The 27,518-nt window shown below is 33.9% G+C and overlaps 2 protein-coding genes across 2 annotated transcripts; both read right to left on the bottom strand.

Moving 5' to 3' along the window:
- Window positions 1-1,844: 1,844 nt before the first annotated feature.
- Window positions 1,845-14,220, bottom strand: LOC139119601 (arginine-binding periplasmic protein-like). The gene is made up of 9 exons (XM_070683445.1): window positions 14,139-14,220; window positions 8,109-8,290; window positions 7,030-7,226; window positions 6,560-6,612; window positions 5,419-5,517; window positions 4,722-4,892; window positions 4,285-4,421; window positions 3,381-3,624; window positions 1,845-2,319 (listed from the first exon to the last, which is right to left on the bottom strand). The coding sequence occupies exons 1-9, from the start codon at window positions 14,188-14,190 to the stop codon at window positions 2,288-2,290; spliced, it is 1,167 nt and encodes a 388-aa protein (XP_070539546.1). The 5' UTR covers window positions 14,191-14,220; the 3' UTR covers window positions 1,845-2,287.
- A 4,359-nt stretch (window positions 14,221-18,579) lies between these two features.
- LOC139119718 (uncharacterized) lies at window positions 18,580-27,415 on the bottom strand. The gene is made up of 9 exons (XM_070683584.1): window positions 27,332-27,415; window positions 25,166-25,365; window positions 24,490-24,686; window positions 23,925-23,977; window positions 23,253-23,351; window positions 22,358-22,528; window positions 21,936-22,072; window positions 21,297-21,537; window positions 18,580-20,148 (listed from the first exon to the last, which is right to left on the bottom strand). Exons 1-9 carry the CDS (start codon window positions 27,402-27,404, stop codon window positions 20,117-20,119), a joined length of 1,203 nt encoding a protein of 400 aa, XP_070539685.1. The 5' UTR covers window positions 27,405-27,415; the 3' UTR covers window positions 18,580-20,116.
- Window positions 27,416-27,518: the final 103 nt, after the last annotated feature.

Raw genomic sequence — 27,518 nt, forward strand, 5'->3', positions numbered from 1 at the left:
TTAAACATGAACTCATTACGCCCTCTGCGGTCTGCTCATACTAACGCACACTAAATGACTTCGACTGTCACAACACACAGGTGCTGTGAGCACTCATGATTGACCTGACGAACATGTTGTAAAACAGTTAAATACCGATACTCTTAGGGATTTTATTTCCAGTAATGGACTTCAGCCTTAATAATTAGATATTGCTTTATCACCATTCGTATATCTTCATGACTATTGTAAAAGTCACCAGGGTTTTTGATAGCGAATTTTAATATCAGGTGCTATTTGTCGGTCAACATGAGAGCTCGACGACATATTCATAAATCATGTTAACACAGTTTTAATTGTTCCAGATACAGCTATTGTTCTACCGCTGCTATAGAATACCTTGAGATGCATGTATGTAAATTATTCATTATGTCTTCATTTTGTATCTTGTTATTGAACGTCTCACACACCTCGATTTAAGTCCCCCTCAAGTGAGATCTATTTGAGCGCTACCCAATGATGTCACGGTTTGAATTTACATCATGTCTTGGGGGCTGTACATATATATGTTAGTGTAGTAATTATTTGTCAAGTATAACTTAATTAAGTTATTACATCTTGCTGTTCTCGCCTTCAGGCAGCCACTAGCAGACAAGTTGCATGGAGAGACAGATTTTGTCCGGCCTGAAAAATAGTTTAGAAGCGAATGATTAATGCATTAATGGAAATATTTCAGACGTATTAATAGCTTGACTTGGGTCTTCTCTTATCATCTGTGTTGCCTCTCCAGGTAATTTATGCAGAACAAATACTTGACATTTTGATGTCCATTTCTTTGCCTTAAGCAGTCCGACAAAATCTACCGGCAGTGTTTTTGACCTTGTTCATAATATAATGTAGATGTAAGATTTAAATGTATTGGTGTTGCAAGTAAATTTTATCATATGTGAATAAAGTAAGTGCACTTTTAGTTAATTTTTAAACGATACAGGGGATTTTTGCCATGGTACTAAATGTAAGGTGATTTGTCCATTCGGATGCTTGATTGTGAGAGATTATAAAATGTAGGCCTCTGTACACGTGCCTCTGCGCCGCGATGTAATCCCATCTGTCTCGGACAATGCGGAAGCAATACTCAGCCACAAGAATGTGAACCAACTAAGCTTTTACAAAAAGGTAGACTGACTGTTAAGAAGTCCGAACCTTGAAGAGAATCCACTTTCTATATCTTGTTATGGAGACAAATGTTTCACCGTAAGGTGATAAAGGTCATCGTAATCTGCACCACTTGAAGAGGCTTCACAAGTTTTCCTAGGTGTTATCCCGGGTGAGATTTCAGAATATAGCTTAGATGCAAGCTAAACGAAAAGTAAGGAAGCTGATTGTTTTGGTATAGGGAGAAAAATGGTATGTATTATTTCAACTGTCCTGAGGTCTATCATACAGCATAAAAATTAACCAAAGAACTCACTAAGTATTTTAAGTAAAAAACACAATTCCCAAAATTCTCCAAGATGTCAGGTTACTCAAAACAATTTGCACACAACAGGCCGTTAAACAAGTTGCAAGTTTTTATCTTGTACAAACTACGTATGTTGAGTTGATCGAGGACTGTAGTGTTGGAGATTGGAGATTATATTGTCACATGTACAGTTGAGCCACCCAAGACAAATAAGATGCATCAAAGATTGGTGTTTGACACATCTTCAGGAGTATGACGTTGACGAACACATATGGCATTGGGTACACCTAATGATATGATCGCACCATTTATTACAACAGCTTGATCAAATGAAGATAGAGAGCTGGGGATTGAAATACTACTCGTGATCGACTCTTCTTTACCAAATCAAAGTCAAGGGCAGTTAACGTTGATGTACATACTTTAATTAATTTTAGAGCTTCAATCGTTGAATCACATGATGTCAAAATGAGAACTCTAAATGACTCTTAGAGTACTAAATTTGAAACCTAACATTACGTCTGGAAATTGAAAGTAAGAGTGGACACCAATGTTCAGAAAATCGGCTGTCGTCGATGCAAGCTACCGACCCATATATAAAGATGTTGAAACGTTTCTTCTATGAAGATTTATAAATCTATTTTGCAATATTTTTATCCAAACTCTCATCTAATGTTTTATAATTAATGACTCGAATAAAAGTATAATCAATCAAGCTTGAAAACTATGTAAAATTTGACAAGCCTTACATGTACCCACCATAACATTATTAAACACACTAATCAATTCTATCCGGGTCATAATATGTAAGTCGACATTCCGGTCTTCTGAATGTCCATATATTTCTCACAAGGAACAATCGAGCCATCCTCTAGCACCTACCATGTTAGAAAGAAGACAAAGATAAATATACTGATGATTCAGTGTAAAGTGTCTCAAATATATGTTATGAAAGGGTTGCATAAGATTCAGAAACGTGCTATCAGAGTGATGTGTGATGCAAGGTATAATGCTTCGACCGAGCATTTATTTAAAACAATGCATATAATGCCATTACCAGATAGAATAGTTTATAAAAATGTTTGTATGGTTTTTAAATGTTTAAATAATCTTGCACCTGCAATATATGACAAGTCTTTTTACCGAAATTGATCATAAAAGAGTTACAAGATCCAAGATGCAAAAATTGTTAGTGGTTCCTGCAACAAATAAGGATTTTTATCGAAAAGGGTTTACTGTGAATAGTGCCAATCAGTGGAATAATGTCGATTTAAATATAAGATCTAGTAACTCATTAAGCAGTTTTAAAACTGCTTACCTGAAAGCTTATTGGGTATAATTTTTTTGTTTGTGAGTTTTAGTTTTCTAGTTTTCTTGTTAAATTTGTTTTTGATATCTAGTGTCATTGTGCATTTTTTCCCTCCTGTGTGCAGGTGGTGACTCCTGGCCACTTTTTTCTGCGCATTGTATTGTTCTAACTTTGTTAGTCATGTTTCATGTTGTTCTGCTTTGTATCAGTTTGTATGTTCATTTGAGGGCCCTGGGGAAGATAAGCATCTTTACTGAAGCTTACCAGGCTACCCTCGTTAAACAAGGTTTAATAAAATAAAATATAGGAAGACGATAAAAATCATTCAAATCATAGTGTAGCATTTTCTAAACTACTTGCAAGGATGATGCCTTAGGATTATAACGTATAAGACCCATAAAAATTATATGAATTAAAATATGGAAATGTGTTCAAAGAATCTCTCGAAATGTCCGAGATGAAAAAGCAAAAAAGTAACCTATCGCTGGAATCATTGTAAATATGAGAAAAGTTTGCATGTGTACATCGTTTAAAAGCGAGAAAATGTCTGTCCAAAAAGTACGAGCTGAGTATCACTTGAAAGTGCCAAGTGCTCATAGCATCTCAAGTTGAATAGACAATAATTCATACCATGCTCAATGCGAGACCTCCTGCACACTTTAGCGTATTTTCCACTTTCTTTCATTCTTCTTAAAGCAGCATTGAACCAATCCAACACATGGCTATCCTTGCGCACTCCCAAACGTGCACCATCAGTACAATGAACGACATTCCCAATTGGTTCCAGTCCAGGCGGTGTGCCGCCATACACACTTGCATTTTCATAATCACCCCCTTCTTTGAAAAGTTCCAACATCATGAACGATGCATCAATCTGATGGTGAAATGCAAAAAATTAATGCTGCTATAAGAGAAATAATAAATACTACCACTTTGATTTAAGATAATACAGCTTTATCAATACCAGTGAATTTTGTGACATCATCCCCAGATTATTACTGATCATGCATCCCGGTATTTTGTGAAAACCTCATAAGATTCAATATCACATTTCCACATTTACCTACGAGACATCTCAAAGTAGAGCTTTTTAAATATTAACACACATTACTTAAAGTATAAAATAATAATATCTGTTATTAACTTTCATACATCTCGCCATCTCAAGACCTAAGGAATAGCTAGTCTGAACATTGCAAGAAACATAAAACTTAAGTAATAGATATTATCACTTTGTATTTGAAGTAATTTGTGTTATTATTTACGCACAGACAGACAGACAGACAGACACACACGCACGCGCATATATATATATATATATATATATATATATATATATATATATATATATATATATATATATATATATATATTACTTATCACAGTAAGTTATCGCTGAACCTAGTTACAATTTATATATTCTAGTAAGTGTCGAAAGAAATTAAATTTTGTATTTTTATTTAGTCTTTTCAACCGATTTATTGAACTGTTCGAGAATATAGCTTGATTCAATGATTGATGTAGTAAAGTTTACCTTGTTTTTATCAAAGCCACGAGGAATATCAGAGGGGAAGTCCATGAAATTCGTTCGATTGAACGTTAGTGTCCGAGCTCCATCGACATTATTAGCGACAAGACATCGTCTGGTACTGTACCACCCCTTTACGAACCCTGCAAATACAACAATGAAGATGTTTTGCGACAAGAAGTGACTTTTAAAACGTTGTCCAAAATATAGCAATGAAGATATTTCGAGACATGAAGTGACTTTCAAAATACTGTCCCAAATATAGCAATGAAGATATTTCGAGATATAACATTTTGTGTGGTAATCATATGTCATGTGACACTGACTTGAAAAGAAAACCATTCTGAGTGGTGAAAATGTCTGAAGTTTCGATTACTTCAATTTGGTAACCTATCGACGGAGTTAGAATGCAAAACCATTATGAAATGTATGAAAATACTTACCTATTGTCTTGCCACTTATATGATTAGGATCAAAATTTCCCGGGTTTCCAACGGGAACAAAGAATCGAGACTCTCCGCCATAATTCATGAAGTTGTCGGATAACTTTACGGCGTGCACGACCTCAGGTGTCTTCGTAAAAGCGCAGCCATCGAAATATCCAGCAAGTAAGCCTATGTGAAGGGCAAAATGAAACAATGATAAGATAGGGAAGGTGAGTTACGTTCTCTACACTTGAATACTTTTTGCTCTACACTTGAATACTTTTTTGTTGCTCTTACCCAAATTGCGAGAGTACTTAACAATTTCGCTGTTAAACATAATTGTCAACGTGCATTTAAAACAAAAGTTTAGTAATTACATAATAATACTTTGTATGGAATGTTACTAAGCAAAGATATTTACCCCGTCACATTACCCGGGAATCATACTGTTTACATAACACTGCGAAGAACTGTTGAGATTGAGAATGCACATTTTAAAAAGCTGATCTTCAATGACAAAAAACAAAGAAACTGTGTTCATGATTTTGCGAGAATATTCCACAATATACAACTACAGTCTCAATATATCTGACCTTGGTGTGGACCCTCGATAGACGAGATTTTTTCTCCTATCCGATTTCTGATTTAGTAAACTGTTATGGTTTCGGACGATATTTACTCAACTTTTACAAATTTCAGATTTTGCTGTATTTACCTTCTCCAGCAGCTTCTAGGTCACTTGAAGGATCGGTACGAAGACACATGTTGTAGGGCACATCGTGTACAATACACTTCTTATTAGCTTCCTTGCACACTTTTTTGACAAAATAAGAAAAAGAATATTGGAATGCATAGAGCTTTACAAATAACAGACTAAGTGAAACAATGACTCAAATCCTTAAAATAACTAAATAGGGGATCCACATTATTGAGACCCCTTTATTAGCTCGTTTTCTTATGTTTTTAATCTGATAGAATGTAAATTGTTCCCGTATTTTAACTTGACTTTCATGCTGAATTATATCACTTGTTAGGCCGCCTTTTCTAGAGGGGAATGCGTGATTCACTAAAGGTATACTGTCACCTGTTCCAATTTTGCCACGTGACTATAGAAAGATGAAATATAATCAATCACAGATTTTAAGCGGGTAGCCGCTTTTTAAAAATAGCGCCCTCACATGGGCATTTTGAATACCAAGGAACACCCCTTTGACCATATATGGGCATATTTAGATTACAGGTGACATACATTTAAAATAAGCATGTTGTTGTCATGTACAGTGGAGTAGATGCTAACAATACACCACACTTTTTCATGAGAAATTCAAAAAGGGATAAACACGTAATAAGAATGGTTCAACGACACCAATCAGAATTAAAGACATATGAAATTTATACCTTCGTTCTGAAATATGAACATATGTTTCCGCGTCCAACACCATAAATTCAGACAGTCGCAATAAGAATATTGTTATAAAAAATAGAAAATTCATTCTAAAATATGCAGTTCCTTACGGTGTTCAAATGGGAACAGCCTCCAAGCAAACTTTTAACAATCGCTTTGAATATAAGAAATTCGTGATTTTCTTGATCTTTGTGGCGTTGCTTTTGAAGTATTCCATATTTTTACGTTAAAAGAGGGGGTATGCCGCGTTGAAAGGAATTGCAAACATGAGCGTTTGTCACATATAATTCAACGGAAAAAAATTGTATTTGTCTTTCCATTCATTGTATAAACATACCATAGTCTTTAGATAGTTTGTACGTGTTATGGGTGTAATGGAAGTACTTTCTTGTTACGGAGAGGTTACATTTCGCACATATTCCGATTAACATAACCATTATTCATACACTACCTTCCAGTACGAGATCTTTAAAGAAACCCTTGACTTCATGATCTTGTTCGTCTCTGTGTTAAAAAAGAGATGAAAGCACAGATATAATTGATACGTATTTGATCCACATATGATTATTATTACACAACCTCAAGTGAATATTGGAGGGGCTCGGTCAAAGAATATTGCTGCTTCATTTATAGAGATGAAACCTATTGCATGGTAAACATAAAGCAGCTGCAACTGCGTTAAGCATATTTATAGAATGAAACAATTTAATTTTCAGAGGACTGTTTATATCAAACCATTTCATGCTTCTGATTTTATAGTCGGGTGTCTTCGCAAATATGATCGAAATACTAAATTTAATCTGCGATTACAGGATCATGTTCATATCAAATTTTTCCATATATATCGCACTGAAACGTATGTTTTTATGTTCAAAAATTCAGCAAAACAATGAAATCAACAACATTTAACGGTTTTCTTACAAATAAAACCACGAGCAGTTGCAGGTCGTCTCTTCAACAAATGTGTAAATCCTTGAGTCAGCGTCTTCCTGCAGTCGATCAATTATTGTATTTCCTACAGTCTTTGCCATATGTAGGAACATTATCATCGAAAATGCCAAATCTTCTCGGCTTCTTACATTCTGAATAGCAGGGCGAAGAAAAGTTCCAAACCCATACTGCCAGAGATAAGCACAGAAAACTCAATATTAGCGCTTTTATGTATTCTGATGTAATTAAATATAAATCACTGAGGAATTGCACTCGTACGTGACTGCCATTTGTAACCTTTAGTTTAGATCGATCTTATAAAACGTTTTAATGCAAATCTTAGGTCAACATCAAATCGTGTAGGCACTTAAACATGATCAGCATGAGCCAACTATACGTACTTATTTACTTTCAGGTTTTGATTTGAAGCGAAATAAATAATAAATCCTGAAAATGTCTGGCTGAGTCCGCAGAGCATACACGGTCAAAGTAGCTTACGTGAAAACAAACTGGCAATTAAGACATATGTATTTCAACGTGGCATCTCAAGGCAGTAAAATCTGTTTTATGAATTGCAATATAATTCGCATCATTTACAACTAACTTGCTTTGTAGATAAGTTTATAAAAACCCGTAAGGGATATTTTGTAAAGCAAATTATTTAATGTCATGTCGCTTTACTCAATTTGAAATCATGATATATCCTTTAACTTTAAGAAGACATGCACTTTCATTTACAATCACGGTATCATAATAGGCTAACTGGTATTGAAGTGACTGTGACCAAACATTAAGACAGAGTTCAATGCTGTTGATATTTGATATAGAAAATATCCTCAATGTGTTCGAACAGTGAAATTATCCTCAATTTCGAACAGGGACCTGCAGAGCATTTTATGTCTTGTAATTTTGGAAACTTGATTTAAGGCACAGGCAAATATCAAGTACCCAATCATGGCGGTTTGAATTAGCAAAATTAAATCTTCATTGGAATATTTATTTGCAGAAGCATGCATTTTATGTTCAATAAAATACAATTTACAGATATCGGCACTGCATTTTAATCGAACCTGGTTGACGTAACGCGACATCATTGCACGGGCCACTGGAACATGGACTCGCCCAGACATCATAGCGAGAAGGCGCTGTGACTGCAGTGGAGATCCAAGCACAGATTTGAGTTCGTCATGGTATAAAGGAACACGACGGTGATAAAGGTCGTTATATTCTACACCATTGGTAAACAACGACCCTGCAACAAAGTTGAGTGATAGAAAATTTTATGAATATTAATGTCCTGGTGAATAATAGCTAAGGTCAAATGATAACAATAAGATAGGGTAACCTTTAAACAAAGTTATCACATTTAGTCCAGTCAATCTACGCCAAAAAAGGGGTCAACCTAGGACTAATTGCAACAGAAATTATTTCTTCACCATGCATTTTAGAAAGGTCCTAGAAATAACATACTAAAAGTATAATAAAATCTAAGGGGTGCAACAGTGCCTAATTTGCATAAATGTAAAGGGGGCTCATGGGTATAAAATTGTCGCTGATAGATGGTTTCTACTTAAAATATAAGGCTAAACATGATTTTGATACAGGTTTTTTGGCTTATTTGCCTCCTTTTTGGTCTGGGCAATGTTGTTGAAAATATTTTGTTGTCATAGAAATATTCCTCATTTGCATAAATCCAATATGGCCGCCACAACACTTCACTTTTCTTAGTTTTTCTCGAATTAATAACTATTTTTAAGCTACTACTGACAGCAATAGAATAATTTTTTCACATTGTATTTTAGACAAGTCCTAGAATAACATACTAAAAGCCGAGTACAATCTAGAATTGTAAACAGTGCCTAATTTGCATAGATGTAAAAAGATTATGGGTACAAACTTAGTGCTGATAGAATGTTTCTTCTAAAAATAATTGGCTAAACATGATATGTTATGCAGGTTTTTGGCTTATTTGCCTTGTTTTTGGTTTAGGTAATGTTGATGGAAATATCTAGTCGTCATAGAAATATTCCTAATTTGCATAAATCCAATATGGCCGCCACAACCTTCACTTTTCTTTGTATTTTTCCCAATTGATGATTATTTTTAAGCTAAGTCTGACAGCAATAGAATTATTTATACACTGTGTATTTCAGAGAAGTCCTACAATGACATACTAAAAGCCTCGTACAATCTAGAAATGTAAACAATGCCTAATTTGCATATATGTAAAAAGATTATGTTATTAACTAGGTGCTGATAGAATGTTCCTACTAAAAATAATCGGCTAAACATGATATATGCGGATTTTGGGCTTATTTGCCTTGTGTTTAATTCAGGCAAGGTTGATTAAAATATTTTGTTGTCATAAAAATATTCTTCATTTGCATAAATCCAATATGGCCGCCACAACACTTCGCTTTTCTTTGTATGTCCCTAATTAGTAACTATATAAGCTACTTCTGACAGCAATAGAATTTAATTTTTCTTTGTGTATTTTAGAGAGGTCCTAGAATGACATACTAAAAGTCCAATACAATCTAAGAGGTATAACATTACCTAATATGTATAGATATAAACGGATTACGGGAGCAATACATTCACTGATAAAAGAAATATGCATATTGAATTGAGAAAAATGCGACATCATGTTCAACTAATGTATGCATTTATCTTAATTTTTGTCCAGGCAATATTTTTGAATACATTTTATCGCCCGAGAAATATTCCTAATTTGCCTAAATCAAGTATAGCTGCCGCTGCATTTCACTTAAAAATTATATTTAATCTACACAACAAGTAGTTTTTGTTTCCACTCTGTATTGAATGTGGAGAATGACAAACAAAATGACTATTAAGAGGGGAGGCAGTGCATAATTTGAATAAATATAAAACTTAGAAAAGGAACAAAATCGTCGCTGTTAATATATTTCTTAAAAATATATTCAGCAAAGTGATATTTAATTCAAGCAATTTGATTATTTAATGTACTTTTTGTGTTTGTAGGCAATGCATAAAATCATTTAAGACTCCTCATTTTACATAACTGCAATGTGCCCCTCCTACCACTTTACTTTTCCCTGTTTTGACCTATAGTATAAATGACTATATATAATGTTAAAAAACAACGGAGATAATTAGAACTAAATTTTAGTAGGGTCATGGAAGGTACATATCGCAAGTTTAAAGGCCTGTGTTGGCACCAGATTCTCTCATCAGAAAATTTACCCACCAGATTACAATTTCAATGGAAAACAAAAGGCTATTACACCTCAATCATTCTCTTACAGACTAGAAAAAAGGCGATCCCAGGGATCGCGAAAAGTGCATTTAATGAAGTTGTGCATAAGACAGCTAATTTACCCAAATGCTAAATGGGGCATAGATGCTATACAAACCTGGTGCTGATAATCTATTTACGAAAGTGATTTAAGAGATAAGCTGACATTGTAATGACTATGTAACGTCATTTTTTGTTTTTAGTTCAGGGAATGTTTTCAAATATATCTTACAGCGATAAAAAAATTATTATTTGCATTTGTCCAATAAGTCAACCATGTCACTTCCTTTTTCTAATTGGAATATGAATTATTTCTTCACCTTAAATACTTAAAGGTCCAAGAAAGGTATATTCAAAGTCTAATACAATCTACATTGTACAAAGGGCTAATTTTAAAAGATTTTATAGGAAACGCCTACACTGTATTAAATGTAAAAATTGAAACTTGAAATGTTTTACAATATTGTAAAGAGAGATTGGAAGTTTTTACTAACATTGCCAAATATATTTTACCTAATTTTTAGCGATTCCTCATGTGCATAAATCCTATATGATGACCATTAAAATAATTTTCTTTAATTTTTCAAGTTGACGTCAACTTATTTTAATTAATTATGTTATCAGTAAAATGAGAAGTTACATTAAGAGACACTACTTGTTTAAGTTATTTAATACTTTAAATTCTTCCTATCGAAAGATGTCCATTTTATAACTTGAATGAACATTTTGCTCAGTACAAAGAAATTGACGTGTTTATTTATTTTCTGTGTATTTTAACTCATTGTAATGATTATATACAAACAGGGCCTACAGAATGAAAAGCCCTGTAAAAATAAACAATGATTTATTCGTATAGTTCATTTCAATTATCTAGAGAATTTGCATAATGTCAATAACATTGGCAACTTACTGGAAGATTTGGATTTTCTTAATGCATACCAAAATGCTTGGCCAAATAACCAACACTTTGTACTAAGCGAGGCTGAAGAAAATTTGTGTTTCAGCTCTATTTTCTTTTATTTTCACCCTTACCCGTATTACTAATATAGATTAAGTGTTGGTAAAATGTAATTAAAGACCAGGTTGTGTGGTCACTGGTAAATCAGATATACTTTTGACTGTGTGCAACTTGCCTGTTCATGCCACATACAGAAATTTATGATAATAATGATAATAAATTATAATGATCATGATGATGTAGAGGTACAATTGTTACACTATATTGCCAATTATCATGAAATATAGATAAGGAAACTGTTCCTTTATCAGCTGAAAGACATTAAAATAATCAAAGGACACTGCATTTCTCAAAATTTTGAAATTTCTTGAAGACAACAATTGAAAATTAATATAAAGTCATATAATGGACTGAAGAGAGAGATTTCCTGTTTAATCTTACCGTACACAGCCATAGCATTTAAGGAAAAACTGAAAAAAATCTGTTGATTGAATCATGATAATCTAAATCACTGGTAAATGCAAATCTAGATACTTTTCGTAATGTTACATGGTCTAGCTGCTCTTTCAAATTTTCATGACCGTGAAACAAGAAAACCAAAATGTGAAGGGATTTGCATCACAGAAGCTGCCGTTAACGAGTTTGTCAATTAGGATATCAAATTTGGACATCAAATTATCATAAAATTGGTTATCCTGTATTTTGAACTTTATGGAAGTCTCACCTCAGATTGGCCAGACTCTCAATTCCTTGAATGATCGATCTTATTGGTGATATTACAAAAGTCTAATAATCTGCAAATGGGAAGTCCATTACATAACAGCCCCATGAGTGATACTTGCACATCTAAGATCTGATATGATACGCAGTACAATTATATCATCCTATGCTTCACATCTTTTCATTGAGTTGCCCTTCCCCATACTTATGGGTTCTACCATGAACTGCAGCAGCATGAATAACCCCAGAAGAAAGCAAAATCTAGACTTTCTGTTGTCAACGAAAGGATTCTGGCTGTAAACAAATGAACCACCTAGAGGAAGATGTAAACAGAGAGGAAGAGGAAGAAATTTTGATATGATAATGACCATCATAATAATTGTCATCACCACTACCATCATGGTGATTCAAATGATGTTCGTATTTATACTAATGATAGTTTAATAATGAGAAAGATGATTCACAGGCACAACTGTTAAGTGTGGGGAACCATTTATTAGTAACTGAATATTTCCATCGTCATTGAAGATAGTGACCAAAAGCATAAAATATTCCTTCAAAAATTTTACTGCAATCGAACATGTTGAGGATAAAATGACTGAAAATGAGAATTGATGTCAAATTATTGAACACGTCCAATGATTTTTTATGAATAACCTTATCGTCGTAAAAGAAAGAATTCTGATTCCCTTTATTTAAAAAGTAATGCTCTGAAACTCTTCTCTTTATTCATTGCATTTCTGAATAACCAGAAAATGTCAATGGAAGCTATTGTAGTCTTATTGTATTCAGAAGACCGTTTGTGTCAATTATGCAAATTAGGCCTTTTGTATTAAAATAATTAGCATGCAAATTAGGTCAACCTCATTTGTTTTAGGTAATTCTTGCAAAACCTTAACAATTTCATTGAAAAAAAAATTGTTTAAATATGAGCTTAAACATTCATTTTGTCTGAAATAGTGGAAAAACTCCGAATATATGCAAATTACTTAATTTGCATAATATTTATTGTTCAAGACATTTAGAAAATAACTTGTTGAACCTTACTAAATTGTGTTGCATGACAAAGGTCACTTGAATTCAGTTTACATGTCCAAAATGTGAGTATAGCAGTCATTTTAAAGGCGATATATAGCTAATTTGAATATATGCAAATTTAACCAATTTGCACCCCTTATATTTTCCTATACTTTTAATATGTCATTAGTGAGACCTTTCCAAAGGTCATGGTGAAGAAATAATTTCTGTTGCAATTAGTCCTAGGTTAAACCCTAAATTGACTGGACTAATTGCCTTTCGGTTGTAATCATGAGATGACTTCAGAGTTGTTGATGAGGAGAATCAGGTTTTGTAATGTTTCAGATTTGACTTTCAAATATTATGAATTCTCTGGAGCTGACTAGGTATTTACATGAAAATAGCCATCAAATTCATATTATTTGCTTTCTTCTTGACTTATGTAAGCCTAACAAAACGCAAATGTACAGAAATTATCGCCGTTCAGAGGACCGGGCATTGGATTGTTTGACATTTACGCGACACTTGAAATTGCGACTAGTACCAGTGACCTCCAGCTCGGCCGAGACTAGCAAAATATACATATATACATACATATAGGGCCGAGACTAGCAAAATATATATATATATATATATATATTATATATATATATATATATATATATATATATATATATATATATATATATATATATATTATAATATATATATAATATATATATATATATATATATATTATAATATATGAGCCTTGCTATGATTTATCTTTTAATGGCGGCTGCCACTATCGGACCAGCTGAAAATCACCGATACGAAGACGATGAACGGCAAATTACTACAATTTCGTACCAATGCCCTAATTCTCACATCACAAATCCATTGAGAGTTCAAGTTGACGAGAAGAGTTATCCTTCAAGAAACATAGTCTCAGTTATTAAATACTTTAACTTTCAAGCTCAAAAGTTGAATTGGTGTTTGTTAATGCCTCAGTTATTACATATGTATAATAGCACAGGTCTGTACTGAAATAATCTAAACATTACTCAACTTTCCTAGGTTCAGTATGCCTTTTTGATTATACTTTTAAAACTTATTCCGAACAACGTGAAAAATGTTACTATAACGTACCTGCGGTAGTGTGACTAAAGAACAGAAGAGCAAGAGCTACGAACCACTTCATGTTGAGCTCCAGAATAACATTGTTGTAATAATAAGAACATTGATGCTGACCTGACAACCAATTGTATGCTAATTCAGCGCACACACTGAACTGATATAGTTGATATATTTATAGTGGAACGGTCTCAAAATTTGTGACTGAGTTTACATTAACCAAGTTAATTTTTATCGACTTTCTTTAACATTACTTCTGTGAAAAATAGGTTGCGATGGGTTTATTCATAGCGTGTCAGCTACCCAGGATGATAATTGATCCAGCAGAGGAAGAAATTAATTGCCATACAGTGCAATACTTGTTCAGACATACATGTTCATTGTACATACTGTAATGTTCCTATTGAATGTCTCGGCCATTAAAAGAATGAAAATCATTACTGTACCTGCAATACGTAAAGCTCTGAGTTTGAACTTGTATAATTGAAATTTGCCGATCATGTGGTGAATCGGTGGACTTTAATGTTTCATTTCTTTAACATCAATGGTTTCACATACGTCTTTCGTCGATAAACGCATCACAATGAAAACGAATATTACATGAATGATTTCTCTCCCTGTTATAAATATTTCTTCTCGCAGTTTGCAAACTGATAATTCAATCATAAAATACATACAATGGAAACAAGTAGTTCTGAGTATGCAGTGCAATTTTCACTTGTATTCCAGCGCACAAGAAGCTCTTAGCGTTCTTGAAGTTTTTCAACATACATTATTTATTTATGCAATAGATTGTGCAACGTTCAATCTGCAATTGATAACTATTTGTCTTTGGCGAGTGATCTATAAACATTGACCGTTCATTAAATAGCATGGTTGGGAATTGTTGAAACGAATTGTTATCGTACCATCATGATCATTTCCAGGTCATAGTTGCATACTAGATGCAATTATTATTGTATATTTCTCAACAGTTTTCTATTTTGGTTTTTTAATAATGCGCTGGAATTTCGCCATAATGGGAGGAAATCCATTAATTAGCTTAGAAGCAAGGCCAGGTAATGAAGAATGTAATGAAAACTCGATGCATAATAGTGTGCTAAATCTAACTTCTTCAGGGTTTACATTTTAGGCAGGGAGAGACTCCAAGATAGTTATAGGACACTTAAATATTTTCTTCTGTTTTCGAGTAAATTAAATTTTCATGGAAAGTAATAAAGTTCAGGCGAATCATATGTATTTCAACAACACTGTTTTTATATTCCTAATGTGGACATTCCATCTATTGTTTACTCACATCCATCTACTTTTCAGTTATAGTCACTGCATGGAATCCTTATCATACTTATAATGCAATATTAGCATGGATTATTGCCTATATATCAGATTAATAGTGCATATACAGATGAAAACAGTCAAGAATCCATTGCTTGTATTCAGCAAGCCTATATTCATGTTACTGAATATTCTCTGCTATCAGATACCGATTATATTCTCACCCGGCAGACATAAGGTTAAATTGACTTTATTATTACCCATGACCCTCTTAACGGGCAGACGCCTTTGGCGGCCCACTCCAATTAGGTTTACTTCGTGCAATGGCCATGATCGACCCTTTTTACCGATTTCATGGCATAGACAAGTCGTTTTGCCATAATTGAAAAAAATAACTCGAGCACTTGTGTGTCCAAAATTTACATCGATTAGGCTTGGTCTCACAACAAAAGAAAAGACTGTAGATGAAAACTGTAACTTATCCCATTAGTCAGCACTAAAATTAATTAATTTAACACATTTAGCACATTCATTGCATCTAGTTTACAGAGCCCTACCGGTATATGTAAGTGAGAACATGTTTCTTTGTGGAACATTTGATTCAGAATCTCAAATTTCAATAGTCCAGGATTATAATTTACAACCAAAATCGAGCACTTCAACATTACACTATTTCCTTTGACCTTCAGCACATTTTAGAAAAGAGGCATACCGCGGATGATTTAATGTTTCTTTCAGGGAGTGTTCAGAATTTTACTTCCCGTGGGGCCTGTTACAACCGATAACCTAGTAACTAACCGATTACGTATCAAACCCGATAACGTAGTAAAAATTTACCGATAACGTATCAAATCAACCGATTGCGTAGTAACGAACAGATAACGTTACAAATATGTGGTATTTGGGTATAATTCTACATATTTTGTAAAAATACTACTAAAGCTAAAGTTTTTTACACCGAGAAAGACATTATCGATATGCTTGATTTCCTCATCGACAACACGTTTTCCAACAGTATATAGGAATTCCTGTGGGTACCAACTGTACTCACTTGCTTGCTTGCTGACTTATTTCTTTTCTCATACGGGGCAGAATTTATCCAGAACCTAATCAAAGAGAAAAAGGTCTCTCTGTAGCTAGAATTTTCAACTTAACATTTAGATACATAAACGATGTTATTTCAATGAATAACTCTAAATTCAGTGGCTATGATTTATCTCATAAATTAGAGATTAAAAAAATACAGAAACGGCCTCTTCTGCTTCATATCTGGATATTTTCCTTGAATTTGACTCTCATGTTCACCTTTCTACTAGGATATATGACAAGAGAGATTATTTCAAATTTAGTATCATCAATTTCCCACACCTCTTCAGTAATATTCCACTCTCAAACCCAGCTAATGGGGTATACATTTCCCAGCTTATTCGATATGCAAGAGCATCCACTTCATATATTTGTAGAGAGACATGGCGATCTCTCTTACAAACTGATAAATCAAGGTTACACCAAAGAAAGATTTGCCTCTACACTCAAACGGTTTTTTTGGCAGGTATTGCAAGCTGGTAGATAAATACAATATCTCTCTAAGACAAGTGATCACTGATGGCATCAGTGACACCAGGCTTTACTTACAAATTGATATATGGCGGGTGCCACATGTGGGGCAGGATGCGCTTACTATTTTCGTAATACCTGACATCACTTCTTGGTCTTTTGGCCAGAGGTTATATATCTTTCATGCTTTTACTTTGTTGTGTGTACCGGTGATTTACTGTTTGTTCTGTGCTGTTTGTTTATAACTATTGTATACGAATTTTAACCTAGTGTTATCGGATTATGAATTGGTATGATTGCGATTATTTTAAACTCAAATGGGCAACGTGACTCCAACGTCGAATTTGCAAACACCTGTTCACTTCATTAAACCAACCATGCACAATTCATAATTAACACGAATGGAACTAAATTGGGATAATTGGATTGGCAGAATTTCTCAAGAATTTTAGAATTTTCTCTTATTTTACACCATATTTGTTTCCATCTTTAAAATTTTATACACAATTTACAATGCTGTTGAAATCTTATGAGTAGATTCAGTGCATGATAGCATCTAATACAATATTGTTCAAAACATATGAACAATATTCACATTTGAATGAAAATATGAGAATTTGTCTATAGTTTCTTCATTACTGAAACACTATTATAATGTCAGTTTGTCATTTTTCCCCGACCAAAATGAAGCTTTTCGATGATTTACAGATAAGTCAGTCAGGGTCATTTAAAATGTTCCCTGACTCAATTTAATGTTTATGAAGCCTTAAATTCATAAATAAGTAACGGGCATTTCAAAAGTTCCCTGACTCAAAATTAGTCAATTAGAGAAATTTTAAGCATTTTGTCTCGTTTCTTCAGTACATTCACACAAAAATGAACTTATTTTCATAAAAATGAATCGATGAAAGAGGTATGCAATAATCGTTGTGTTTTCGTTGTTTTGTCCGATGAGAACAATATTTCAAATTTTCACTATTCTATCATTTTGTAAAATTTCAGCTGTAAAATTTCGATTTCGTTACATTTTCCTAATAATTACTCTCATCCAATTTTCCCAAATTAGTTCCAATCGTGTTAAAATTAAAATCAAACCAGGTGCTTAACTACGTCATCGCACTACAATTACAATTACAATAATAATGGATTATTTTTTTATACTTTTCGTTCAAAAAGATGACAAAACGTTTCTATGTTTTCCTGTCGCTTCAACTTATCACTTCACTAAAATTGCGAATCCAAATTTTAGGCTGGCAACCAGGGCTCTAAAACTCCGCAAATTCGTTGTATAACACGGTAAACAAACTCTTAGTCGGCGGTTTATGGAATTTAACGGTACAGTTTGCCATATCACTCCTCGGAGTTTTACTGGCAAACTGTACCATTTAATTCATAAACCACCTCCTACTTGTCCGCCTACCCATAGAAATAGCCGTTGTGTGTATGTAACATCAAAACTTATTATTGGCAATGACTTTTAATAAGGAACAGAATTCATTTGTAAATATTAAGTTTTTATTTTTTGTAAACGATGAATTGTGTATACAAAGGTAAATTTTCCAGGTTGAGTAACATAAGTGAGAAAATGAGTCCATTTCTGTTCAAAAAATAATGTGATAGTCCCTTTACAATTGACACATGAATGCATATATTTCCTTGACCAGATTTCATCTAATGTACCAATTGCTGCGTGTTGTGGTTTTTTTCTTTTTTTTGTTATTTATTTTCTTTCTCGTAAACGGTATACATGTCTGAAAACTACAACAATGTGACCAAAAAATCACATGACTTTAAGCAAGGTTTCAATTTTCTGAGCTTGAGCTCTTTGATACAACTCGTTTCTCATAACAATTACAGAAGGAAATGAATCTTCAAGATTACAGACATGGTATTTATGTATAGACCATTTGGCTATGATAATAGTAAGATTTACAATATTTTCCAATTTCTTTGATTTGAAATAATATCCTCTGATCACATCTACAAACTTTAACTCAACTTGCATTTGTAACATCTTACTTATTACTTTCTCCGTAAAGCTCCATATATTTTTTGCGACAATACATTCCCAAAATCTATGCTGGTAAGTGTCGTATACATGGCAACGTTTACATAAAGGAGAATCAATTTTCTTCCAGTGAAAAAGCTTAACACAATTTGGTAATCTACGGATAGTAAATTTCCAGTGAAAACTGTGAAGCTTAGTTTCTTGTGTAACCCTTTTGGCTAATAACCACACTTCCTTTTCCTGCAATTGAAGTTTACACTCTCTACTCCAACTTTCCATCGCATTTGGCTTTATCACAAAATCTTTAATTAGTATTCTGTAAACCATTCTTGATGAAATTTTTGAAATACCGATGGTGTTACTGAAAGAGTCATAAGCAAAAATATTTAAATCACTCATTTCTACAGACACAAAAATTTTGTACATTGAATTCCACATAAGATGTCTTATGTGGAAGTGTTTTTAAATCCATTCTTCATGTGCAAAAAGATATGATATGGAAAGACATTGTTCATTATCAATTGCCGTTGAAATATTGCCAGCAGGAAAACTAGGAAAGCACACGACGGTGAAATGCTTTTTGAAGGCTCTTGGCTCAATATAATTGATGAAAAATCATGTTATAATCAATACCCGCCTGTTAACAGTACAGTTATAGCGAAACGTGGAACAGCGATGTTCTTTTGAAAATTTTACTCAAACTTCCTGTAAATCCGACAAACGGATAGCATGAGCTGTGTTTGTGTTGACGTGTTCACGCGGGACTAACTTATCAGTGCAGCAAATATTATGCCAAACTGCTAGTTTGGAGAGCGCGCTCCATCACTGCACACCGTACCATAGCTACATTGCTGTTATATTATCTCCTAAACTGACAAATTTTACCACAGCTTAATGGCAAGGAATGCAGTTCGACAATTTTTCCAAAATATTTCTCATTTGATACGGGAGTAGTGAGTAGTAGGTATACATCTGTGGCTTAGTATTCCAGAATGATAATATTCCAGAATGACATAACTAATGTTTGAAACAAAAAATAATGCAAATAAAATGAAAAGACGCCACCACTGAGGTTGTAAATATGCAAAGCAATAAATTTTTACACAGTTTAATGGGTTGTTTCATCTAGTAGGTACACACATCGCAGTACATGTTACAATACGCAATCGACTGGTCCCCTTGCACCTACATAGTAGAAGACGAAGATGAAACAGAGTCAGGTTGACAGAACATCATTTTCATTACGATAAAAATCATACAATTTTCTGAAGGCGAAATTTGAGAAATATTTTGAGTATCTCTTTGATTGAATGTTGGGTACATCAAAAACTTACACGAAAATGTTTAGCGTGCGAGGAGCATAAGACTGTTTTGGTTTTGCTGTGGTATATATATTTAACTGATGAATCGTAAGTAAATGTACTGATATAGAAACTGTTCAGGAACTTTTGAGACCAATTTATTGTACATTTATAGATATTTTGTATTTCTGTGTTATGTAGTATCTTAATGAACCTACAAGGCCATGGATGTAACCTGAAAGAAATAGGGGTATTACATATTTCAGATACCAAATTTCGTTCTGCTGTTCTGGAAAAGTGATATATGCACTTCATAAGCCATGGGACCAACGACCTCGAACATTTTTTAGTTTGTGATATTCAAGATTACGATAGCCAGAAACTGAATTTTGTTACCAAGCACTTCTTTTATACTCTTCGAAGGTGAGGATTTAGGCGCACGCTTTGTAATACTCGAGATTGAGAGATTGAGAAGCGCTTATCTCGTAATAGACTGAGTGGTATTTTTTACTAAAATCTGAATTGATTGACAGAGCTTCAGAAAGGTTTAATGCATCTTCTAAATTATTTAGGGCCTGGGCAGACTTGACAATTAGGATGGTGCAAATCGGGATACAGTCACTTTTTCATGCAAGTATGTGGAGGAGGCTTTGTCATGTTATGCAATCATTTTATGCAATCATTTTATGCAATTATTTCCGAAATATGACCCAGTTGTCCCAAATATGCTTTTTACTGATCCAAAAAAATCAAACGCTTTCCCAGTCTTTGTGTTGACAAAATATCATCAATATGGTTCCATTTATTTAATGTCTGTCAGTCACCATAATTGTCAAAATCAATTGTGTGGGGGCATAAAACTTCATAGTAGAACTGTTAAATTCCATCTTCTCATGCCTGCACCAATGTTCCGATGACACCATTGTTAAGAGTATCTTTCTCGTTTATGATATGAATCAAACAGAGTGATTCCTTATGATGATCATTTTGAAATGTATTAAATATAGCCTGTTCCAGGTAACAAAAACTTGCCGTGCTCAATCTGTGCCTGCCTGCAAACTTCGGCATATTTACCACTTTTCTTCATTTTTCTGAGGGCGCTATTAAACCACTCCAGAACAGGACTGTCTTTTCGCACTCCCAAGTGTATGCCATCGGCACAGCGGATGACATCATCGGTCATTTCAAGTTCGGATGGAGTCCCACTCATTATACCTGGTATTTCATAATCACGTTCTTCTCCGGGCCATACCGATACAAAGGCTGCATCAATCTAATAATGCAATGACAAATGATACACCTATCAAAATAAAACGATTGTCATATGCATAGATCAATCAAGATTATACAAGGTTTGACTTGTCATGGTAACTTATTATTAAATATTTCTATTTATCTATTGTCTATTTACTTATTTTTTGCATGGATTCTCGTATCAAGAAAATTAACCATTATTTATCGTCAATCTTGCTTGTTTGAGAAAGTACTAAAAGTACAAGGGTAACGGTAAATTATCGTAACTTTGGAAAGGGAAAACATGTTCACTTTCGTAATGAAAATAATGAGATTGCAATTAATCGAATGTAACGATTAATACAGGAAATTGAATTACTCCAATTGAACATGCAAGCTACAAACATTCAACGATGTGACAAAATTAAAGAATATTACCTCGTTTTTTTCAAAGCCGTGAGGAAGATCTTCCGGAAAGCCAAATGAGCGCATGTGATTTAAACTCAGTGTATCTGCTCCTTTTATACCATTTTCAACGAGACAGCGATGGTTACTGTACCAACCGTCAAGAAAACCTAATGTGAAAGTTTCAATAAGTAACATTTAAACATTTAACAAATGGCAAAAGAAACGTTTTCGAAAAGGGAATGTTATGAATTTATTATGACCATTACGGCCGATACTTTCAATAGGTAAGCTTAATGTACCAGAATGAAAAAGTGTGACATATACGAATACACGATTGCCAGATGTTACAAGGACTGAAATTAGTATCCCATTACTTCAGCATTTTTATTGCAAAATTTTGTACAAAATTTGAAAGGTTAAGTAAAGCAAAATGGTAATATTCATCAGCTTGCCTATAGTCTTGCCTCTAATGTCATTGCCAATGAAATTGTCTGGATTTCCAACGGGAACGAAAAAGCGCGCTTCTCCTCCATATTTCATCAAAATATCAGACAACGCCATGGCGTGCATTATCTCACTGTTATTCGTCACAACACAACCATCAAACTGTCTTGACAGTATACCTGGTAAAGAGCGCATGAGATTGGCCGAAGAAGAGAGTACTTGTCATTAGTTTTGCTGTCTTAATCAAATACATATTCTGCTCGTCTTCCCAAATAGTAGGTTTAATTACACATTATTGTTCTTGTCAACACAGTGCATTGTCATATGATACGATGTTTTTCTTTACAAGTAATTTCTAAAAGTGTACTAAATTCAGTTGTTATAAATTGTGCATTACTACATAAACTGCCTTCACAAGTTAAAAAAACGACTTTCGGTATATTCTAGAGCTAAACAAGAAACTGTTCAGACATGACAAATTATTTGAAAATATTGTAAATATCTCAAAATTTAATAGTAATGGAACTTTCACAGCATGTGCATAGGAAAGGACGAAAGACATTTTTCAATCAATAGATTTGTTTGCATAGGTATTGACATTCACCCTTCAATCGATCCTCAAAAGAAATCAAAAGAAGTTTTGTGAAAGTCGGTAGGGAATTGTCTGAATAGTCCTGGGGATCAAATCTCTTTGAAAATCAACCCATTCGTTGCTTCTGCGTGGAGTTTTGACGACAAAGAATGGTGAAAAGCATACAATTCTTGTCTCATTCATACGATTAAGACTTATCTATGGATGCTGAGATTTGATGTCCTCATTGAATTAACGAATTTTCGTGATAGCATACGGATCTCCGTTTTCGATTGCAGATCCCAAAGTTTTTCAGACTCTGAGTCATTTACCTACTCCTGCAGATTTGAAGTCACTGTGAATACCACTGACATAACAATGCTTGTAGGGGGCGTGCTGCACGATGCATTTCTTACCAGCTTCCCTGCAAACTTTAAACGTGGGAAAATAAACGAAAAGATTAAAGTCAATCCATCGCTTCGGTTATATGCAGGAATTCATTCGCTGTGCATTTTAGAATGGGCCGAGTAAAAATACGGTAATGTCTTTTAATTTCAGCATCGCGAGTATTGTGTATATAAAGCATATTACTTACCGATATCAATTTCGTGGTTATTAAAGGAAGTATGACTGTAAGTTTTTATATTATTTCATTACTTTTGTTGTGTTAATTAAAACACGCTTCTTGTTTTCCCTAAATTACGTTCAAATATAAAGTACTAGGCTTGCAAACACAACGTTGTATTCCACATACAACTTTATTATTTAAAAGGGAATTCTTGTCCGGCCTGAAATACAGTTATCGACAATCCCACTTGACATATTACCTGTACAGACGTTTCTGACAAGTTCAACAGTATACATTTCAGTATGATTTAGAGATTGGCTCGGAAAAATATATCTTTGAGACAGGCAAAGATAATGTAAGCACTTCAAAAGTTATAGGCAACAGAGTTATTAGCTGCATTAAAATAAAATAGTCTGATATAATACTATTAAAATACCTTCATCGAGGATATCAACAAAGAAGCCTTTGATTTGATGATCGTGCTCATCTCTGTGTGAGGAAAAGAAGAAGATATATTACTTTAATTCTGTTACATTTCATATTTGAAATGAGATGGCGTTTTGTACATTTTATTAGATATGATGGAGCAGCAGTTTTTCGTCACTGTCCTCCAAATCAGGAATCCAACACTGAAAATCATATCAACGTCAATTCTGGGAATGGAATGAAGTATTTCACGATTATCAGATGGTAAATTTACATTTGGCAGCCTTAGCTTTCTAACATATATCCACACGATGGAAGCTGCAGCGGCGCTGATAGACGGAAAGACGTTTCTTGGGGAATATTTCTGTTGTCTGATCTTTCTATAAGAAAATAAATACTTCGTATTTCGACCGCAACATGACCATGGTAACTATATCGATATAAGAAAACAGTCTCTATAAATACCCATTGGACGAATTTGCAAGTAAGAGAGAATGTTCAGTTGAAAAAATGTCAATGAATTTCCATTTAAAGTTACCAATAAATTATAAAGAAAATCAAGTGTTTTATCTTACGCATAATAAAAAGAACAGTTGCATATAAGATCGACCAGAAACGTGTATGTCCTATAGTCTGCTTTTTCGTCAAGCCTACCCAATATCGTGTTTTCCATAGCTTTTCCAAGTTGATGGAACATTAACATCGATAGTGTTAGATCTTGGCGACTATGTAATCCACGGATAATGGGATTTAGGAAAAATCCATAGCCATGCTGTGTACAGTTGGAAAAGAAATGTGAAAACGAATCAGGTATTGACCGAGTTAATCCTTTTGCGACTGTTATCAACAATATCTTTTCTGTACTGTAGATAGCTTAATCTTTGCCAATAACACGATTGGAACTAATCTGGGATAATTGGATAGTGAAGTAATGTCAATTTCATTTTCAAATGTAATCTCATCTGCTTTTCTTTTTACGTTACACACTTATTTTTATGAGTAATTTGCAATGTTGCATCAGCTATACGGCACCTAATACTTTTGAGAAATTTGAAAAATATGAAAATCCAATTATCCAAAATTAGTTCCAATCGTGTTCAATACCACTGAGATAATTCAGCACATAAAGTAGGTCGCCAACAAATGTGAGTAAATATGTAAATCTCTTACTGCAGAAGTAATCTTTCAATTTATAAGTCAAATATTAGAACAAACAAAGAGTATATAATAATATATCAAACTTAATCTTACTTGGCTCACATAACGTGATAGCATTGCACGGACTACCGGAACTGGAACTCGCTCTGACATCGCAGAAAGAAGGATGCCGGGTGACGTGAAAGAGCTACCAATTGAGAGTTTGAACTCATCTTGAAGGACGGCATCGTAAAAACGATGGCTTGAAGACAGGTGGTCAAGGCCATAACCTACTCCGTTATTAAACCCAAACCCTGTAAAAAAACTATTGTCAATGACACTGTGCTCAAATTTGATGAAAACAGAAGTACATTTGAATATGACAGTTATAAGGCAAATAGTTTCAGAAATGAAGATGTTTTGGCGAAACTTGAGATATTTGCCGAGAGAGTAGAATGTGGATATTGCATTGTACTACAATTAAGCGAACATTCTTGTGAACTCTCACCTACCTTGTGCTGCCTTACTACTTGATATATGACACATGTCGACCTTTCATTACATGTATATAACTCTCTTACCTGTAGCCAATTTACATTTTAGTCTGAAATCCGTGACTTGCTTGACACAAACTAATGGAGAAAGCACTGCCAACTTGCTGACATTGCGACATAATTCTTTTGGGATGCCTAAGTTTTTTGTCAAATTTGTGGCAAAATTAGCAAGACTGTATTGTTGAGGCAAAGATTTTCATTTTTTCTGACAAACCATTTCGACTGATCCTGCTTGACTGATATTTTTGCCCCATAAAATTTGAATAATTGAAATAAATACTTTAAAAGTAGAATGAAATAATAAGACTTGTTTGGCGTCAATTTTTGTTAAATGTTTACACTAGAATGAAATGATTAGAATGCAATTATGAGTTTTGCTTACTGCCAAAGATATTGCATAATTTTCATAATTGAGTAATAACAAAGTAGATAATTCACATTCAGTAACATCAGGCTATTTACTGCTACTATCAATAAACATATCTTTAAAGCAATCATTGCACAGCCTACCTTGGCGTTCTAATGAACTGTACATATAAGGGTGTAAATTCAATTATATATCAAACTTGAAAACATCAGATAAGCGGTTTCTGAAAAGATTTATATCCAAAAATTGCAAAAATTGATAAAAATACAATTTTACTCGTTTTGTCAGGGTTTGATTTGAATAAGCTTTCCCAAAATCATCTCCAGGGACCTGCATACCAAATTTCGAAACCCTTCGGTTCTGTCGTTATCGAGAAGAATACTTTAACCAAAACTGACATCAATGCATAAAAATTGCAATATAGGAAAATCCCCGTGATAGAAACAAATCTGACTTGCATATCCCTGGGATTTAAACACCAAACATCAAGACTATCTGAAGAGAAGTTTTGGAGAAGAAGAGTTTTTTCCATTTTCTCTTGTTTATGCTACTTTTGCTTTTTACTTACACATGAATAATAAATGTCCATCCCAGATCTCTTTATACTATTTCATTCAAAATACAAAAGTAATAGGTGCAGAGGGTTTTTAGTAATCTCAGTGGACGACCGACCGAACAAACGTACGCACTTACGATATCTTTGTAGATATATACACACATAAACACACACATAACCACATACATAACAGACGCCGCATGATCCGATAAGCCCCAATAGCAATAAATTCACACGGCAAATGAGAGCTAACATAAAATTGTCAATCAATTTTATTGGGAATGCCATGCTGATGTAATCAGATTGCTCAGGTCGAACTTTGCAAATCCCAGAAAAAGTACACAAACCTGTTTTGTTCGAAAAACCTTCATCGATTTTATGATAATCTTTTGAAACTCCATACAATTTATTATTAGACGATCTTCCAATATATATTACTCTGGTGCGCATGGCAAAAACTGAGGGCTGACCTTTGTGTACAATGACCCCAAATTTATAATACTCCAAATCTAAACAATTTGCCAAAGGTCATTGAAAATTGACCTTCGTTTTTTGGTGCGTTCGAGTGACTGAACAAAATTGCAGACCTAAGTTGATAAAAGTAGACCATCCAAGAAAACAATTAACATTTAAGCATGATCCAAACTCGCTGTTTGTTTGTATGTTTTATGGTAGGTTTTTTCCCTTTCTTTTCTTGTCAACAAAAAGTGATTATATCAGTTTCCAAATCTTGCAACGGAGCACACGAGAAAGCGATATATATCGCTAGTGCTATGTGACAAGCAATATATTAACTGACTTACCTTCGATTACTTGACAGGTGAAGAAGATCGCAAAGGCGAGACAGAGCTTCATTTTCCTCAAAATGAAAGACATCCAATACCCAGCAACAGTATGCAACGAGAACGAACGATCGATTGTATGTAAATTAATACGTTATACACTCTGACCTTTGCGAGCATTGATATTTCACAAGGTTGTAGTGAGAGC

Source organism: Ptychodera flava, chromosome 20 (genome assembly GCF_041260155.1).
Source record: "Ptychodera flava strain L36383 chromosome 20, AS_Pfla_20210202, whole genome shotgun sequence".
NCBI lineage: Eukaryota > Metazoa > Hemichordata > Enteropneusta > Ptychoderidae > Ptychodera > Ptychodera flava.